Here is a 19,479-nt window from a genome sequence, read left to right on the forward strand (position 1 = left end):
GAGGTCACCATTATAGTAATCAGACATATGTAGCAGCAAATGCACTGTGCAAGGCTGGGATGGGTCACAATCAAAATTAAATTATACATTTATCCATATCAGTGGCTCAGGATGAGTAGCAATGTGCTAATTATTTAGCCCTAACCGTCTTTATTCGTATGTCTGGCCACCATAAAGCAATCCGAATGGTCTTACACTATTTCCAGAAAATGCACAGGCTTTGGTGAAGGCATTTGGTTCCAAAGTTACGATGCTGGCAGTCACCAAGAATGCCTCTTTCCTTTAAATTCCAATCCTGCTTAAATGCATAGATGGCGTAACAGAGGCCCCCAGATTGAGAAGTTCTAGTGAAAAATGACAGAGGTAACTATTTAGGTGTGCTATGCTAGTTTGCAGCAGTTTTTATAACCTGCTACATATAATATAGTATATACATATAGTAAGGGTGTATACAGAACAATTTATCAAGTTTGTAACTTGTTGAGTGTACGATTACATGGGGAGCTGGTCATCTGTTGCATCCACCTCCATGGTGAGAGTTTTACTGTGCGGGGTTGTCTTGTTTGCCCCTGTAAGTTACTGCCTGATACAGTTGCCTATAGCTATTCTGTGTGCATTATATATTTACTAAGCTTTTTGTGGTAAGAGTATAATTGACAGGCAGTATGGCAGGATTATATTTTACGGAGATAAAACACTACCGAAGCAGAAAGTGTTGAAACAAACGTTTTGTCAAGGCATTTTCTCTCCCGGGCTGACACAAAAATGCTTTAAATGTCACCATCATTTAGATTAGAAGCCCTGTTTTCATTTTATTGTTAATGCAGCACTCCTAATAATAGCCCGGTATTAACCAGGGCATTGTTATTTGCTTGCTAAAATGAGTAACTGCAACAAAATGCTATAAACTTAGCAGGTCATGTCACAACAAGAGTTGCAAAACCATTAATCTAAATGGCATAACTAAAACTCAGCAATTTCTCTCTCATTTACTCTTGAGCTGCCATCAGAGATGTATTTTACCAACAAAGCTCTAATGCCTGCTAAGTATCTTAGAAGTCAGAATGCAGACAAACATTTCCCCCCTCTTTCGCTAACTTTAACTCTTAGACTACATACAGTATGTATCTATAATCCTTTCACCAGAGTGGTGTACATTTCCCAAATGAATTACAGATGTTTGATCGTAGGTGCAGTATTCAACACAACCTGCAGAAGATGATCAAACGCAGTTTATCAGCCATGTATTATGGTCTGACACATTCCTTGTTTTGCAGTCCTAGGATTTCACTAACCTTCTCCTTGAGCATTCACCCTAATTTGCTTGCACAAAGTTTATGCAGATCTTAGATTATGCTGGGTCTTTACTGAGCCTTCATTCTGATTTTAACAGGGAGGATATACAAATAGAATTCCTTCTGATTTCCTTTACACCAAATCTTGCACAAATGTTGGTTCAATCATATGCAAAAGCACAACACACAAAACAGAAAGCAGCTCAGTGATCTGCTTACTGCCTACTTATTAAAACAAGTGGTTTCTGCTAGAGGACACACCTGAGTCTTTTATATTCAATAATCTCACTGCATGGACTTTGCAATGGCACTTGATTGTAGTTGTCGCCATGGCTATCTCCTTTGCTAACTCATGGTCGACTTTAGTGTTTAGGTATATCTCCTGCAGCTTTTCCTTAATTTTCTCTAATCTCCTTCCACACAACACACGGTGTTAATAGGAGCAATGGTTGTGTGCTTCCATATTGTAATGTCCACACTGTTAGCTATTGTTCCAATTAAGAGTAGGAACAGCAACCAATAAGACACATGTACTGAATTGTGGGCCAGGGTGTGCCATTAAAAAAAAAGACGCTTAGCCATGGTAGCAAATTTCCCCAATGTCACGGATCATCCCCGCAAGATAGAAGAGCCAATAGCACAACTGCATTCCAGAGGTTTTAAAAGCATTGTAAGCAGTGATTTGGTTTCCAGAGAAACTTAAATGAAATGAACATTTCCTGTATGCTTTCCTTCTGCAACCACATGCATCTACCCACTAAAAAGCCTGTTTACAAATGATCTTTTAGTATTTTAATGGGGCACTGTTGATGGAGGGATGAGTTGCCCCAAATAGGGTGGAATTCCACCCGATTTGGAGCAACTCTTCTTCCAGTAGCCTTTTGTATCTTGTCCCACACTGTTCAGGAGGTCCCCTGACCCTTTGTAGAGGCACAGCTGATTGCGGTGGGAGAGACAGAAAGCTTTCTGTGAACTTCCTTAAGTTAGTATTTTGATATTGCACTTTGGGATAGAGTTGAGTACGTCTCAACAATGGACGTACTACACTGAGGAAAGATTCTGACTTCTGCAAAACAAGCATCAATGTGTATTTTATGGGGGAGGGGAGGGAAACATGCAGTCCCCAAAAAGAGAGACTGTAGTTTTGAACTAAAATGTTGTACTTTGTTCATAATTTCCAGTGATTTACATATCTTAATCTAATAGCTCATCTAATTTTAACTCCCTTTTGCAACTAAATTGCAAAAAAAAAATTGTAATCTTCAAATTACATTTAAAAAATATACAATACTGATATATTTTCCTTTCAGTGGTGTTCTACTTTTAGCTTTCTCCCTCTTCTTTTCACCAGTTTGGGATTGCAAAGGTCACACAATGCACAACCTAAAATGTTGAGCTTCACTACGCATCTGAAGTGTGACTAATTAGCACTTGGTGAAAGAAATTGAGAAACAGTTCAGTTTTTATAGTGCTTCTTTATCCCACGCAACCAGCCCATTCTGGCAAGAATAACATGATTCTGTGGTAGTTCTGAGCTTATATTAATCTCACTATAACCTTGATGTATACAGACAAAATTAAAAATCGGAGTATACTAAAAATACACAGAGAACAGCAGGGGAGAGAGTAGAAAGAGCAACAACCCCACACTTAGCAAGGTTTAAACCGTTCCCCCTCATAACATCATAATTTACAAATTAAAATCTTAAAACCATCAGTCCTTTCCTCCTGACCCCTGGAGGGATTTTCTTTTCTCAGAGCACTCAAGGATTCCTCAGAATTTATCAAGATGCTTATCACTTGTGTTAGTTAGTTAGTTAGTTAGTTAGTTAGTTAAATAAATAAATAAATAAATAAATAAATAAATAAATAGTGAAATATTTATACTCCCCTCCTCATTCTCAAAGAATTCTCAAGAGCAATTAGCAATTAAAAGCAATAATCCATATTAAAAATATATATCAAGCTTGTTTCTTTGAAACCTGGACCTTCTTGGCAGCCGCCCACACAGACACATTTCTCTTTTGCCTCATTCTTTTACACAGGGCCCCTCCTCTCTCCTCGTCAGTCTTGTTACCTCAGTCACACCAAAACACTGCCTTCCCCTCAACTTTTCACCAGTCATTTCTCTTGGTTGCCTGGAGACTACTGGCTGGTTGCCATCACTTGTCCCCTTATTTATACTGCACATTCTCTAACTCCACTGAACCTTAAATCCAAACACTCTGATTTAGCCAACATGTCAAACATATTACCCCGTTTAAACAGCCGTTATCTTCCTGTGGAGCAGGCTGTCAAGTTACAAATCAGAGATCCAAATGGATTTTCATTTGTGCTTTTATTATACACTCATTTCCATAGTTACATTAAAATAACATAATAGAAACTTTCATCCACAAATAAGAGAGCTGAAGAAACACCTCACCTTCCTAGTTCTTCAAAATAGAAGGGAGCCTTATCTTATGTTTGACTTCCAAATAACTCCAGTCTTTGACCTCCGTTGTTTCTGTAAGCAATTACCGTATTTTTTGCTCTATAAGACTCACTTTTTCCCTCCTAAAAAGTAAGGGGAAATGTGTGTGCGTCTTATGGAGTGAATGCAGGCTGCGCAGCTATCCCAGAAGCCAGAACAGCAAGAGGGATTGCTGCTTTCACTGTGCAGCGATCCCTCTTGCTGTTCTGGCTTCTGAGATTCAGAATAATTTTTTTCTTGTTTTCCTCCTCCAAAAACTAGGTGCGTCTTGTGGTCTGGTGCATCTTATAGAGCGAAAAATACGGTAAATCTTGTACTGCCAATAAATAAGGCAGTTTTAGTGGAGTGAGCTAGCCACATACTATTAGAAACTAACTCAAGGTCTCCTGCTAATTTCAAATATATCTCTTTCTGAAATATTCCACTTCTGAAGAAACTTTCAGTTCTTTGGTTTGTTAGACCGGCAGCACTTAAATGAGCAACTTTTATTGCTAGCTAAAGCAATAAATTTCAGATTTTTCAACCTAAGCTCCAGCTGGCACCAAGTTAAGTGTGAATATAGAGTTTTAACACAGATGAGCTTCATTAACTTAAACTTAAGCGTTGGAGCTTTTTAGTGCCATAAAATGTATTTCCATAGCAAAGGCAAACTAGAACAATCTGTGATGCTATATATAATATGTTGAGTCATAAGCATTATTTACTGGGGTTTGCTGTTCAGGATAGAAAGGAATCCCACTGGCATTGTTAAGTAATATGATCTGCAAAAGACAGCACTTAATGGCCAAAAATTCATTCCTTGTTCAATGGCATATATACTTAAGTGTTTGTAACAGCTACAGAAATTAAGGTTACTGAAGTACAAAATGGCTTGCTTAGTGTTATTGCACTTCACTCTGCTCTTCATCACCACAGCATAGACAAGAACCCACTTCTCCATCTTCTTGCCTAATGAGTATTTTCCAGACAGAGAAGGGAGTAGGGGGCCATTAGTTTGTTTCAGTTTATTAGTCTGTGAAAAATACATAATTTTTTTCAAAAGAAAAAATATATTACATCAAATAAATAGCTACTTGGTTCAGATTAATGACTATTTGCAGTTATGTGCCCAATTTTTTCATAAACTGTAAAAATGAAACTTGGCACAACAGGAAATCATAAGGGAAATCTAAAACAGCTTGGGCCCATCACGTCAAATTTGGCAATGCCCTGCCAAATAGAGAGACAGTATCTTCAGTGGCATCCAAATTGGAGTAGTTTGGATCAGTCATGCCCAAATTAGGGCACAGTCATACCAAAGTCACATTTCAGTATACCATCTTGACTGAAAATGTTGGCCACCTTTGTGCCAAGTTTGACAATGGTTATCCTGAGAGGCATCCAAACTTACACAGAACAGATAAAGATGGATAAGTCACTTTCCAAAATATATAGTAGCTTAATTAGTCAGAAAAATGTCCATAGAATGATTTAAAGGGGGAGTACTGTAATGGCTTTTTGTCAGCCCAAAGGCCACAATAAAGGAGTGTCATGGACTGGTTGGAAACAGAGGAATGGTGGGAGGAACCAGCTGGGAATCAACCAAGGGAAGAAGGCTTAGAGCCTGGGGAGTGGTGGTGGGACAACAAGGAGTGGTCAACAAGGAGAAGACTGGGAAGAGGTGTTGGAAGCTGAAGGTATAACAGGGCTTAGTGAGCTGGGAGAGTCTGTGGCAGAGAGAGGTCCAGAATCAGAGGCAGAAGCTAAAGCAGGTGAATGGGAGGGAGGCCAAGAGGCAGAGATGAGTCAGGCTGGTGAAGAGTCAACGGTGTCTCCCCCTCCTCCTGTGACAAGCTCCACTCCCCACTGGTTTTCCAGAACCAGAAGAGGCATGAAGCAGGAGGAGCAAAGACAGGCATGCAGACAGTCTCCAATTGCTTGGGGGGAAATTCTGGAGAGGAGACATAAGACGGCTGTGGGGAGGTGGGGTCCTTTAGTCTTGACAACTGATCCATGGGGAAGACCTATTGGGGATTAGTACCTGTCATAGCTGTCAACGTTTCCCTTTTTTAAAGGGAAATTCCCTTATTCTGGATAGGATTCCTCGCAAGAAAAGGGAAAAGTTGACAGCTATGGTACCTGTGCTCATTAGGCCTGACACTCTGCCAGGTCTGTGCAGATTCTCTTCTTGCTCATAATGTGCAGGGTGTGATTTACTGCTGGCTCGCTCCTATCAGACAGCCACTCCTCCAAGTGCTGCGTGCCTAAAGTAGGCATACTGGCACATCACGTATACACAGACCACACACACTGATACACAAAGACAGACACAAATACACTCAGCAGATCACACTCAGGCAGTCAGACAAAATGTTTCTAGCATTTCTGTTCCCCTCAGTGGTACTAGGGAATAAGGCATTCCTCTGACCTCAGTGCTGTAATGGGGAGTAAAAACAAAGGGATTTAAAGTTCTTCTTACCTTGCAAGGTAGTTTCTTCTCCTTCTGATGCAAGGAGATCTTAGAACTCAGGAGCTAAGACAGCGTAGGTCAAATCAGACTACATAGGCTTCAGTTGGCTCTAGCTCCCTGAAAAGACAACATCTCAGGTAGCTGCCTTAGCAGGGTCCTCTGGAGCTGTCCAAGGTCTTTTATACTCCCTGTTTGACTGGGACTCTTGACTTAATGCTTTCTGCTTCCTCCATGAGCCCACAGAAGAGTTGGGTTTAAGTACAAGTGAATGGGCAACACGTAATTATCTACATCACCTGATACAACAGATATTAACTGGGGAGAAAACACTTGCACAACCAAACTTTACATCATTAAAAAACCACAACCCAGTCAAATCTGATACAGTGGTACCTTGGGTTAAGTACTTAATTCGTTCCGGAGGTCCGTTCTTAATCTGAAACTGTTCTTAACCTGAAGCACCACTTTAGCTAATGGGGCCTCCTGCTGCAACCGCACTGCTGGAGCCCGATTTCTGTTCTTATCCTGAAGCACTATTTTTGGGTTAGCAGAGTGTGTAACCTGAAGCGTATGTAACCTGAAGTGTATGTAACCTGAGGTACCACTGTACTGAGAACTGAGAAGTCACACTGCTAAGAGTGGCAGCTGTTCTGAATTTCTTTTTTGGAGTGACTTTGGACGTTTGCAAGACCGTCAAAAACAAACTGTAGCATTTTGACCTAAGCTCACCACATCTCACCCCTTTTTTAACATCCTAAGTGTCAGAAACTTAAAAACTATTGCAGGTTTTCATTTCACATTCACAGTAAGAAGTCACGTTACCGGTTTACTTCAGTCGACTCTACAGCTTGTGAATGAGCAGAACCCCAGGGTCACTAGAAAAGCGGTGACTTTTGCCACCTCTAGAACACCTGAGAACCACAGAGTGGGACCAAGAGATGAGCAGTTACAAGTTCAGCATTCAATCATGATTATTGGTTGTGGAAAGCTCCCCTCATGTAGGCATACCTAGCGCCAGGGACCTTTCTCTTTGGCCCCAGTTCAGTTGGCAACTTTAAGATGGTAATGTTCCTTGTTTATCTTGGTAGTAATATAGATGGGATTCCTGAGCATCCTCAGACTAGGGAGCATACAAGGGACAGAAATAGCATAATAAAACAGAGGAATACAATTATACATAGTGGGGACAATAATTTAGCAAGAATACTATCATTCTATCATACTATCATTCTCACAGCTGAAAGGAGGAGGTTTCTGCAATAGTAGGTCTGAGTACATGTATAAAGGTGGAGTTGCACACAGGTTTGCTTTTATTGGTCTCTACAATCAATATTTTGGATCTGTATACAGTGGTGCCCCGCAAGACGAACGCCTCGCAAGACGGAAAACCTGCTAGACGAAAGGGTTTTCCGTTTTGGAGGCGCTTCGCTAAACGAATTTCTCTATGGGGTTGCTTCGCAAGATGAAAAAATCTTGCGAGTTCCCGCGGGTTTTTTCCGCTCCCCCCCTTTCCTAAGCCGCTAAGCCGCTTATCAGCTGTTCCGCTGATAAGCCGCCTCTCAGCTGATCGCTAAAAGCCGCTAGACCGCTAATAGCGCTAATCCGCTAAGCCGTCAATGGGCTTGCTTCGCAAGACGAAAAAACTGCTAGACGAAGAGAATCGCGGAACGGATTAATTTCGTCTTGCGAGGCACCACTGTACTGTGAATATTGAGGAATACTCAAAACCACTTCAACATGAAGCAGTTGCTTTTTAAGACACACCACCATCCTCAGGAAGGGTAAAAGTGGTGAACATTTCCCTTGCACATTTAAGGATAACTATAACAACAAACTGTGATCTTAGAACTGTGGAACAACACCAGTGCTCAGAAGTTAGGACTTTGCCTACTATTAGAATGAAATTAATTATGGAATTGATGGAAGGGATGGCAATGAGATAAAAACGTCCTAGGAAAATAACTGCAAGGAGTGGCTCTCTCTCTCTTGAGTGACACCAAAGAGAAAGTAGACTAAATGGCAGTTATTACGGTGCCAGTACATCATTTGAATGGCTACAGCCAAAAAAGAATGAAACACAAGCCTTTTAAGTGAAATGAGAAGCCAGAAAACTCTTAATCAATGAACTCATTATTTCCTGCTGGCCTTGGTCCAGTTCTAGCTATACATAGTTGCATAATACTATGTGGAAAGGAAATAGCTGGGCTGCAAACCTCTAGTGGAAGAATTGCAGAACAAGCTATAACACTGGGGCTAGATAAGGTACAGATGAAACAATTAAACACGTACAGAAATTAATTGTGACCACAATGCAACTATGTGATAGTGATCCTTATAGACAAGTAAATCTACCCTTCTCTGCAGATGCATTAGTAGTATCTTTTGTACTCTTAAATGAACTGAAAAAGGAAACAGGAGCCTAAAGCAGACTTAACAGTATCAGTAAACAAGTATTCTTGTATCAGTAAACAACTTTGCTATCAGTAGCAAAATGGTGATGGAGATAGCTTATTTATTATTTACTGCTTTTAGGAAGAAAAAAAGACTAAATTTTACAAGCATGGTTTTCTTATAGGAGAAAATCTCAGCTTGAGCATCCTAGAAAGCAATATTGTTAAAACTCTGCAAAGGTATTAAAATGGGATCATGTTACTCTGTCTTCTGTAATAAAAGCAGCTGCCTCAAGCCAGTGGGAAATATCCAGGCAAAGGACTAATGTATACTTGGATCACAATGTTATCAAGCCCCCACTATACTGCCGATTGTATCTGTTTACAACGATGTACAATTAGAGTTTGATCAGGGCCAATCTGAACAAATGTTGGGGCTTGTATCTTCTACCACAGCCCAAGGCCTGCTGTTGAATCTCCGCCTTAGTCGTCCATATACAGAATGAGAATAAGAGTGAACTACAGAGTTGTGAAGGTAAGTAAAAACTGTATATATGTGGATGCAAACGTTTGAAGTAGTACCACCATATTACTTTCAAATACAGTGGTACCTCGGGTTAAGTACTTAATTCGTTCCGGAGGTCCGTTCTTAACCTGAAGCACCACTTTAGCTAATGGGGCCTCCTGCTGCCGCCGCGTTGCCGGAGCCCGATTTCTGTTCTTATCCTGAAGCACTATTTCTGGGTTAGCGGAGTCTGTAACCTGAAGCATATGTAACCTGAAGCGTATATAACCCGAGGTACCACTGTACATTAAATTATGGCTGTATGCCTGCTAATACTCCGAACCACAGAGATCACAAAGAGACTGAAAAGATCAAACATGCAATGAATCCTATCTTCCACTACAGCTGCACACACTGCACTAGTAAATGTACTATTTGCAATCACAGACCAGGAGCAGCACCAATGCAGACCCAGCCTCTCAGCAGCAGCATTTCTGCCACATACTGAGACAGTGATGAGGTTCACCAGCAGAGTCAATCTGGCATTCCCACAGGTACACCTACACTGCACTGCCCTTGCTACCATCCTGCTCTGGCATACAGCCACAATGCTGCTGCTGGGAGGCCAGGTTCCCTGTCAGCAGCTGCTGCTACAAACAATGTTCACAGTGCAGTACTAAGTTGTTGAGCATCAGCCAATAATGGGTTGTATCTATCTAGGTCATACTCAGAGCTGACCCACTGAAATCAATGAACTTAATAGTTAGCTGTGACTAACCGGAGTCCAATGATGTCTACTTCTGATTATGTCTTAGTTGAACACAACCTCAGAGGTTCAAGAGATTTCTCGTGTGCAGAACACAGCAGTATGAAAAAATTTAGTCCCAGAAATTAAACCTAAAAGTGGAAGAGGGGAATGGAGAATCCACAAGCACGTTCATGTACAGCCTGCTGCTTCTAGCAGACACCCCCCACCCTTAAGTATTATCTTAGGCTTAAGTCTAAGTTGCCTACACTTAGCATGAGAATTGTGGTGCATTACTTCCCAAGAAGCCAACAATGGAAAAAATGCACTCTTAGAACCATTCATTTAATGCACATACAAGGAGCCATATATTTTTGTGAATCAATATGCATAAATACGCATAGCCATCACAATTGGTAATAGATAATGGTGCATTCCTATGCACACTAATTCAAGAGTAACTCCTTCTGAACTCAGTGGGATTCACTTCTGAGGAAATATGAATGAGATTGGGTTATTAGTGCAACAGGTAAAATGAACAAGCAGCAATGTCTATTAAAAAGACATCTCTTGTAAAAATAAAAAATAAAATAAAAAGTGCAGCTAACAATTGTAGATTAGTCCACAAAATTTGAAACAAATACCACCTATAGAACAATTCACTGCTGGACATTTGCAAATGTTTGAACGACACAGAAAAACAAAAGTTTCAACAGAGCCATTCAAAAACAACAGAGTTGAAGGTATATAAAAGCTGAGTGGAGTGTTTGCAATGTTAAGTATAAGCAACAAACTGTGACCTTGCTTACTAGAAACTATATACATTCCTCAGCACTTTGAAAAAAGCAAAACATTGCTTTCTCTCTGCATCTATTAGAAGTTTGCTCAATTTATTAACACCAGATGCAATACCACAATGCTAAAAAATAAACATGCACTAGATATACAACAAATTTATAATTTCAGAAAATCTGTTCCTTACGGTTAACGAATACATGAGACCTTGGGTAAAATCCAGTGCTGCCATTATACTCATGAAATCACTTTTGATCCACAGGAGGCATCTGCCGATGTAAGAAGGGGCGGGGATTCCCTTTCCTGCTGCACCCTCCTGTATGCCCCCTCCCCCAAGAAAAATGTTTCAGAGGGTTGAGACGCTGCACAGAACAGCATGGAAGGTGGTGGTGGGCTGCAACAGGGAGGGGGATTATCCCTCCTCCTATTGCATCTATGGATGCTTCCACTGGATCTATGTGAGCAGCACAGCGCTACTGAATTTCACCCCTTTTCTTCACCTTTAAGTGCATTACCATGTGAAACAGGTAAAAAAGAATGAAGAATATTGATCTCAATGCTGTTCAGCACCAATAAAAATTCAATAGACCTTTAACATTCCTGTATATTAAAAACATTTATCAGTATCACTAAAGTTTATCATTTTGTTCTGTTTCAAGATGCAACTGATTTCTATTTACAGCAGTTTGTTATCAACAAAACTTAATATTTAAAAATCTATATTCATAAAAGTATTGCAGAAATTTATAACCTTTGCTTTTTAAAAATGTACATACAAGGAAGTCCCGTGTAAAAGGTTCACTGAAGAACTGAACCGACAGAAGAACAATTTTATTAAACTTTGCAAAACTCCATTTGAAGGCAGCTCACATTTCAACATTCAAAAATCCTTAATTGCTGCTTGCTTATGAAAACTAAAGTTCCAGTAGTAAAGGTGAAAATGTAAACCATCATGCTATTGAGATCAGTAGAAAATGTAGTTTCTACAGGCATAGCATGTTCAGTAATGATTCTGTAGAAAACAGAATGTAGTGATATAACAAACAGGCGACTCAAGAGTGGTCTTGAACAGACCTACAGTTATTGTAGCTATTTTAGCAGCCAGCAGTTGCTTTTTCCAGTTCAGCTTTCTCCAATCCCAAACAGGACAACCAAATTTAATACCTTCTTAGACTTGTTAAAATTTGGACTTTGTTTGGCATCCAAAGACTCCTAAAAACATTGACCTTTTGCAGTCTAAGAACCTGTAAATTCACCAACTTTACATACTGTGCTTAAATCTCAGTTCTGAAATAATTAGGTACCCAAAATAAGAAAAATAGAAAAAAGTAGAAATGAACATTAAAAAAAAATATTGCACAGCCACATTACCTAGAAAGTAAAGTTGATGTTAAAAAAGCTCCTCACATGGACGATATAAATTACCTTCCATATAAAAAAGTATAAATATCTCTTAAAATGCAGCAGCAGCTACAGTTTAATATCACACATTATTTGATTCATCTGTTAATGAGGTAATAGCCAAGTCTGTGACAATGTGTTTATTCCTACTGGAAATATTTTAGGGCAGCAACAAGAAAAAACTTTTCTAAAAATATGTCCGAGTCCAGAACAGCAATGTGTGCAGCTCTTCCAATGAGGGAATCGGCTGTGTTTGGCAATGCACAATGCACATTATAACGAACCAAATTGCATTCCTTGTTTTGAAGAACAGGCAGAAGCAGATTCTGGATCATTTCAGCATATATTGGTCCTGTATATTTAAAAATAAAAAGTTGCATTATTGATTTATTCTGCTGAAACCTTCATATTCTTGCTTCCTATCAAACAACCCTCAGAATGTCTAACAGCAGTAATTAAAAAACTTCAGCATAAAACAATCCATGAACACAAAACCTCAGCCACCCAGAGCAAACCCTCCTCCCAGCATATCAACAGGTGTTATTTTAGTATTTCAAAACTGTAAACCACCTTGTCTGCCTTGTAAAAGCCAGTATATGCATGCAACAAATGAACAAAAAAAATCCAGTGAGTTTAGCCCAAAGGCCTGATTAAAAAGCCACGTTTTGGCTATCTTACACAATTGTGAGCAACAGATGGGCCAACTGGCCCTTTAGGCAGGGACCAGCTGGGAAAGGATGCCACAGTTAAAAAAACGTCATGTGCCCACACCTGACATACTTCAGAATTACATTTCTACACCACTTTTATCTTCCAAAGATCTCAAGGTGGTATACATGGTTCTCTCTCTCTCTCCCCCCCTCCCCTGTTTCATCCACACAACAATCCTGTGAGGTAGGGTAGACTAAGAGATGGTGACTGGCCCGAGGTCACCCAGTAAATTTCATGGCTGAATGGGGATTCAAACCCTGCTCTCCCAGGTCCTAGTCCAACACTCTAACCATTATGCCACAATGGCTTATACAGTGGTACCTTGGGTTACAGACGCTTCAGGTTACAGACGCTTCAGGTTACAGACTCTGCTAACCCAGAAATAGTACCTCGGGTTAAGAACTTTGCTTCAGGATGAGAACGGAAATCATGCAGCAATGGCGCGGCAGCAGTGGGAGGCCCCATTAGCTAAAGTGGTGTTTCAGGTTAAGAACAGTTTCAGGTTAAGAACAGACCTCCAGAACAAATTAAGTTCTTAACCCGAGGTACCACTGTATAATGGAAAGACAAGCAGCAGGGCTTTTAAGCTGAACAAACCACACAAACTGAGTCATGGAGGAATATTCTCTTCAATGTTGTCTAAGGAATAAACACCAAATTGCTTCACAGATGTCTATGTACTGGCCATTACCTGTCTGTTTATCCTTCAAAGCTGTTTTACACATCTCAATACGAGCAGAATGATAAGGGACATAACGATCTTGTAGAGATCCTACTAATACTATGTTTTTGAAATACTGCAGACCTGGGGGAAGACAAAAAAAAAAAAGGTAAATCTAAAGCAATATACAGTATAACTAACACATACAGTTTTCATTCCAAAATGTAGGTAAAGTAGCACTGAGCTTCGGGGGGGGGGGGTTACAACATAAAACAGGTGTTGCATGTAAACGAACTTTCTTCTACTTGAGATTCCAAGCTTTCTATCAGTGCCATAAATTACTGCATTAAAAGGACTGGTATCACACCTCATTATTAGAAGACATAGGCAAACTTTAGAACACCTGCTTTAATTGAAAATCAGTGATTGCATAGGTACAAGAAAAAAGCATTTTTATGGTCATGACTATCCAAGTTGTTTCAAGTTATCACACTAATGTATAATTCAAAGTACATTACTAATTAAAAGCAACAAAATATTCTTAAAGGTTTCGATATTGCTTACCTGCCTTTTTACTAAGTTTGTACAAGAAAGTTTGCCGGGGGTCTGAATGATCTCGACAGGTCAACTGCAATAAAGACCCTGACTTTTTCCACTTCTGCATAAACCAGAGACCTGTATATTTATATACAGTACATGTGAGTATATACAGTAGAATCATAACAATATTTACTCAAATACTTAATGTGATATGTTACTGGTAACCTAGCCCCCAATTTATGTTCATTCCATACATCAAGACAAGGATGTTCTATGCATTTCACAGTTCACATCCTTTTAATGTGTTATCAGTGTACACAGCAGTCCACTAGAAGAATTAGCTGAAAGGTGTTAAAGGAATTTCATAAACAGAAACATACATACAAAAATTCCTGCATTGGACCTGCAGGATTATTTTGGTTCCCTTATATATCTCAAAATATTCAGTTTGTTGACCTTTGGGTTGTTTATTGTTCAACACTTCTAAAAATATTTTAGAATATTTATAATGTGAGGCATATCTATAAGAGAATTTACTATGCAGGGTTTAAAATGGAAAATGCAAATATTCACACTTCTGATCATTTAGAGAAAGGAGTCTGTGTGTATATATATATGCACAACCCTTCTCATATTCATGAGAAGACCTGTTTTAAGAAATATAAAGAAGGGAAGGCCATCTATCATTGTTTAATCCTGGCTGCTCTATCTAGATACAGATTCTCTACCCATATACGCTGAACAGTCTTGCTTATGTAGAGTTGGCATTTCAATTACAGAAAGGAAATTTTGATTGGCATGTCAGAACACTAATTTATTAACATTTCATTTTTGGACTGAAATAGTTCTCTGGGCTAAAGAACTCCATTTAAGAACTTTAATTTCTGAAATTAACAATGCCTGCTTATCTAGTAAGATTCTTGGTCTTATACCCTGTAGATCACTATTGAACGCCAACCGCTAAATTTATACCAAGAGCTTAAATTTAAAACTTCTTTGAAAATTATCTGCCAAGCTCTTTTTTAAAATCCCAAACATCGAGGTGTTTGTAGAAGATGCATTTCACCCTGTCTTCCCCATTCATTTCCATGAGAGAGAGAGAGAGAGAGAGGCAAGCATAACATATGTATTCACACAAAAATCCATTGAACTTTCAACATGAAACAAATTTACTATTTTACCTGTATTAACAAGAGCACTGCTGTTGTAGAGTGTACCAAGATGTGGTCCAGACAGAGACAGGAAGGTGTAAAGTTTGCTGAGGTAAAATCTAAACCTAGGTCTTGTGAGCACTGAACGGATTATTAGGTTACCCAACGAATGCCCAATAAAACTGTAGAAGACAGGAAGTGGGGGGGGGGAGAGGGTGATTTATTTATTTTTTAAGTTTGCAAATGAAAACTGGTGCAAACAATGACCTATAAACAGCAACAAATAATACACATTTCCTGCAGATGCCTCTAAATCGGTGGTAAGGAGAATCCAGCCTGCAGGCCTTATTAAGCCCATCTCCCCTTTGGATTCTCAAGGCCATTTTGGCTAAGCCATGGCCCCTGCCAATCACCTGACATCATGTGAAGGCAGGTAAAATTACAGATGCAAACAGCACTGAAATCTGGCCGCATTCCTTTGTAGCTGCAATACAGAGGAATCTTAAGATGAACAGTTAAGATGGGTCACCATAAACTTTATTATATCTCATGAATATATAAATACACACACACACACACTAATAAGACAGCAAAAACACATACATATAATAAATACTTGCATTATAATTGCTATACTTAATATTTTACCGCATAGAAAAACTATTATATTCATCCACATTTATGCTATACTTATTTGTCATAAATTCAGTAAGAGGATTCAATTTATCCTGAATTTATCTTTCTTGTCTTCCTTCTCTCAGTCTGATCAATTCCACTAACTTGTTCATTGTGGCTACCTTCCCAGTTTTTGTAAACCATTTTTTCACTGCTGGTAGTGTCACCTATTTTTCAATTTCTGTGCAACAACCATTCGACCAGGCTACTATTACTATCTTAACTCTTTGTGGTTTATTTGTGGATCTAAATACCTTAGCAAAATTATTAGGGGGTCCAATGACAAAGCGTAAAATGTTATTAATGATATTATCTTTATAACCTCTCTCCAGAAGATTTTAATTATTATTTTTTTATATATATAAAATTTTTATTAGGTTTTCACATTTTAGAAAACAAAAACAAAAACAAAAAATATATTTTTTTAAACTCTTATTTTCATTACCCCCTTTCCCTGACTTCCCCCCACCCCCTCTTCATACATCCCAATTCCAAAAATTAGTTCAGCAAGTTCTTATCTCCCATCTTTAACATATTATTGTTATTTTTAAACTTAATCCTTTTTACTTATCCAAATTTAATTTATCCAATTCTCTTTTAAACATTAAATCTTTTTTTTTCTAAGGTCGACCTAATTACCCTTCCACGAATTTCTCCCTTTGTATTTTTGTTAATTATATGTCATAATGGCCAAATACAAAAATCATAAAATTTTGAAATTCTATTCTCCCCTCCCTCCCTACCCCAGTTTCCATCCCTTCCCAAGCAATTATCCTAGCCCGGATTCCTCACATCAGAGGCCTTCAAGTCTCTGTCAGTCTCTCTCTGCCGATTTTGTTGGTAGCCCTTTTTGTTGGTCCTCAGGTCTCGAAGGAATTCTATCTCAGTCACATCCTATTTTCTTCCATCCAAGATACTTAATAGCAGTTGCTGCAAAAAGTCAGTTGATCTCCCATACTCAAGGAGGAAGTCCCAATCATATTTCTTTACTCTTTTGAATTCCAATATTCCAAGTGCTCCCGGGACTTCCTCCTTCATCTTTCTCATCTTTCGCAGATTTGTAATCCAAAGATCTTCTTCTTTATTTCCTGACAATATGGGCTTCTGATTGATATTTTCCTGCACTTTTTCCATTCCTTCTTTTCTCTCCACCGATTCCAAAAAAGTTTTTTCTGGTTCAGCTGCAGATTCCTTATCAGGCAAATCCTTTATGCATTCAGTAGAGTCGTTTGTTTTGGAATTCAAGGTCATAAGTTCTTTGTTCATAGCCGTACTCTGCTCTTGCAGGATTCCCACGAGAAAAAACATTCTTTCTATCTCTATCAGTAATTTTCCCTCTGCAGCCATTGTAATGTCTCTAGTTTCCCCTAGGGGGATTACAGTTGCTTGATAGTCCTTTTCCAACAGCCCGTTACTTTGTTGTTTATGACTACGTTGTTTCCAGCCACCTCAGTTCAAAAGCAACACTTTTAGTTCAGAGAGTTATTAAATAACAAAGTTCTTAAATTTTAGCCGCCCGTTTGACAGCTCCTTTGACAGCTGTCAAACTCCTTGTTCTTTATCCTCCGGCTCACACACAGGACGCTCCCGGGTTCGGGAGGGGGGGGGGTTACACAAAAGCTTCCAAAACTCCTCACTTTCTCTCCAGCACAAAGACTTCTTCTGTCAAACTCATGGAAATATTTTTTATCTAACACCAAAAACAGTACTCTCCACCTTAGTCCACCGATCCTTGCTTTAGATCGTTTGTAGATAGGGGGGTGCGGACTTCCCTTTAGCACATCCCCCGGTTGTACCGAATTCAAAGATATAGATTTTAAAGTCCAAATTCCATTCTACTCACGGGTTATTTGTTTCCAGTCCGAATTTTGGGAAAAAAGTCAGCGCTGTCCGGCCATGGCACGCGGCTTCGCTCCACTGAAGTAGCGGTCTACTCTCAGCACCACGCCGCTCCCTGTACCCTCTCCGTAGCCTTTAAAAAGGCTCTTCGTGGGTCAGGGAGGGCGCTTAAAGGTGCCCACCGAGTCACCAAGTCCGCAGGCTTCCGCGCCTGCGGTTTCTGAGGGTCCCCGCGTCGCCGGCGCGGTAGGACCCGTCTTCAGCAGAGCCGATTCCCTCCGGAGCTCGGAGGGAATCCGCCATTAGCCGATCGCGCTAACCCGGAAGTCAGATTTTAATTATTCAACAGGTCCACCAGATATGTTCCGTATCTGCCTTTAAGCATTCGTGTCTCAAACACTTTTGGTCACTGAAATTTTTACTCATTCCGTGTGGAGTCATATACCATTGATATAGCAATTTGTAATGATTTCCTTGGATGTTAACACAAACAGACTGTGTTGGTTCCTAAGCAAAATGTTTTCCTTATTTTTGTTCAGAATTTCATCTATTATTGTTACCCATTCCCCCATAAATTTGTACCCAGATTTCAAAGTACTCAGAACCCTTTTCAGCTTTCCCTTGTTGTGATTTCTCCCCTGAAAACTTGAGAGTTAATACAGTGAGGTTAGGAAATAATGTAATTTGCCTCTATCGATCTAAGAAGTAAACGCCTGTACTGTACTATTATTAGCTATCAGGGCTAATAGCCACTTGCAGATGGGACATAAAACAATGATTTTGACATGTACCCTCACATTTTAAGCAAGGGTGCTCTTGTTTAGGGTCCCAGCCATACCTTTGCTCATGATTTCCATTCCATGCCCAGACCTCAGTTTTTGGTTTATTTTCTGATACTTAATATTACATGATGATGGCTGAGCGTGTTCTCATTTTGTTGTTGTTTTTCCTCCTCTTAATTTTTTTAAAAAATATTTTGCACTTCTGCAAACCTCTTGATTCCCTCAAGCATGTTGATACCTCTCTTTTACGGCCTAGGACCCTCGTACCTACGGGACCGCCTCTCCTGGTATGCCCCACAGAGAAACTTACGGTCTTCAAATAAAACATCTTAAAGGTCCCAGGCCACAGAGAAGTTAGGCTGGCCTCAACTAGAGCCAGGGCTTTTTCGGCTGTGGCTCCGATCTGGTGGAACACTCTGTCACAAGAGACCAGGGCCCTGCGGGACTTGACATCTTTCCGCAGAGCCTGCAAGACAGAGCTGTTCCACCAGGCCTTTGGCCAGGGCACAGCCTGACTCCCTCCCTCGGCAATCTTCGCAGAGCTCTGGCCCAATGGCTGCCAGTGGCTTGAATTAATTAATTTTATAATGAATGATTTTAGAGTGTTGTTTATGCTGTACTTTTGTACTGTTTTGTTGTTGTTGGCCGCCCTGAGCCCGGCTTCGGCTGGGGAGGGCAGGATATAAATAAAAATTATTATTATTATTATTATTTTATTTCTCAGTGGCCCCATTTTGGCTCCATTTCTGTCAGGACTCACCACTTGAATTTGATATTAAAGAGAGAGACCTATTTTCAATGAATTTCTCTCAATTCTTTTTTTTTAAAAAAAAAGATTAGACGCCTATTTCATGTGATAGTGAATTTCAGTATTTTGAGGTGCAATTCTGTCTCCTGAACCCACTATCAAAAAACTTCATTAAGTGACTTCATTGGTTGAAGGACCAGGACATTTCCCTCAAATTTCCATCACCTCTTGTAACAACAGAACTCTACTACATATCTCACTTAATCCTAAACCCCTTGACAAAGATTGAAGTACAATAAGCTTTTTCTTTGAAGGATAG

At 39.6% G+C, this 19,479-nt stretch overlaps 1 protein-coding gene and 1 long non-coding RNA gene across 4 annotated transcripts in view; one reads left to right on the forward strand and one right to left on the reverse strand.

The window, feature by feature from the left end:
* Positions 1-16: 16 nt before the first annotated feature.
* Positions 17-10,422, forward strand: LOC307213001. The gene is made up of 2 exons (XR_013837342.1): positions 17-363; positions 9,064-10,422. It is a non-coding gene; the product is annotated as an uncharacterized lncRNA (long non-coding RNA).
* The window catches only part of FAM135A (family with sequence similarity 135 member A), a 54,627-nt gene continuing 45,331 nt past the window's right edge, over positions 10,184-19,479 (reverse strand). For all 3 annotated transcript variants that reach the window (XM_079970379.1, XM_079970380.1, XM_079970378.1), the window contains 4 exons: positions 15,147-15,298; positions 13,990-14,100; positions 13,456-13,569; positions 10,184-12,405 (listed from right to left, as the gene is read on the reverse strand). In XM_079970379.1, coding sequence (XP_079826505.1) covers positions 12,200-12,405; positions 13,456-13,569; positions 13,990-14,100; positions 15,147-15,298 — 583 coding nt within the window. In that variant the 3' untranslated portion in view covers positions 10,184-12,199. The remainder of the gene's footprint in view (positions 12,406-13,455; positions 13,570-13,989; positions 14,101-15,146; positions 15,299-19,479) is intronic.

The sequence above is a fragment of the Podarcis cretensis genome, assembly GCF_951804945.1.
Source record: "Podarcis cretensis genome assembly, chromosome: 3".
Taxonomy (NCBI): Eukaryota; Metazoa; Chordata; class Lepidosauria; order Squamata; family Lacertidae; genus Podarcis; species Podarcis cretensis.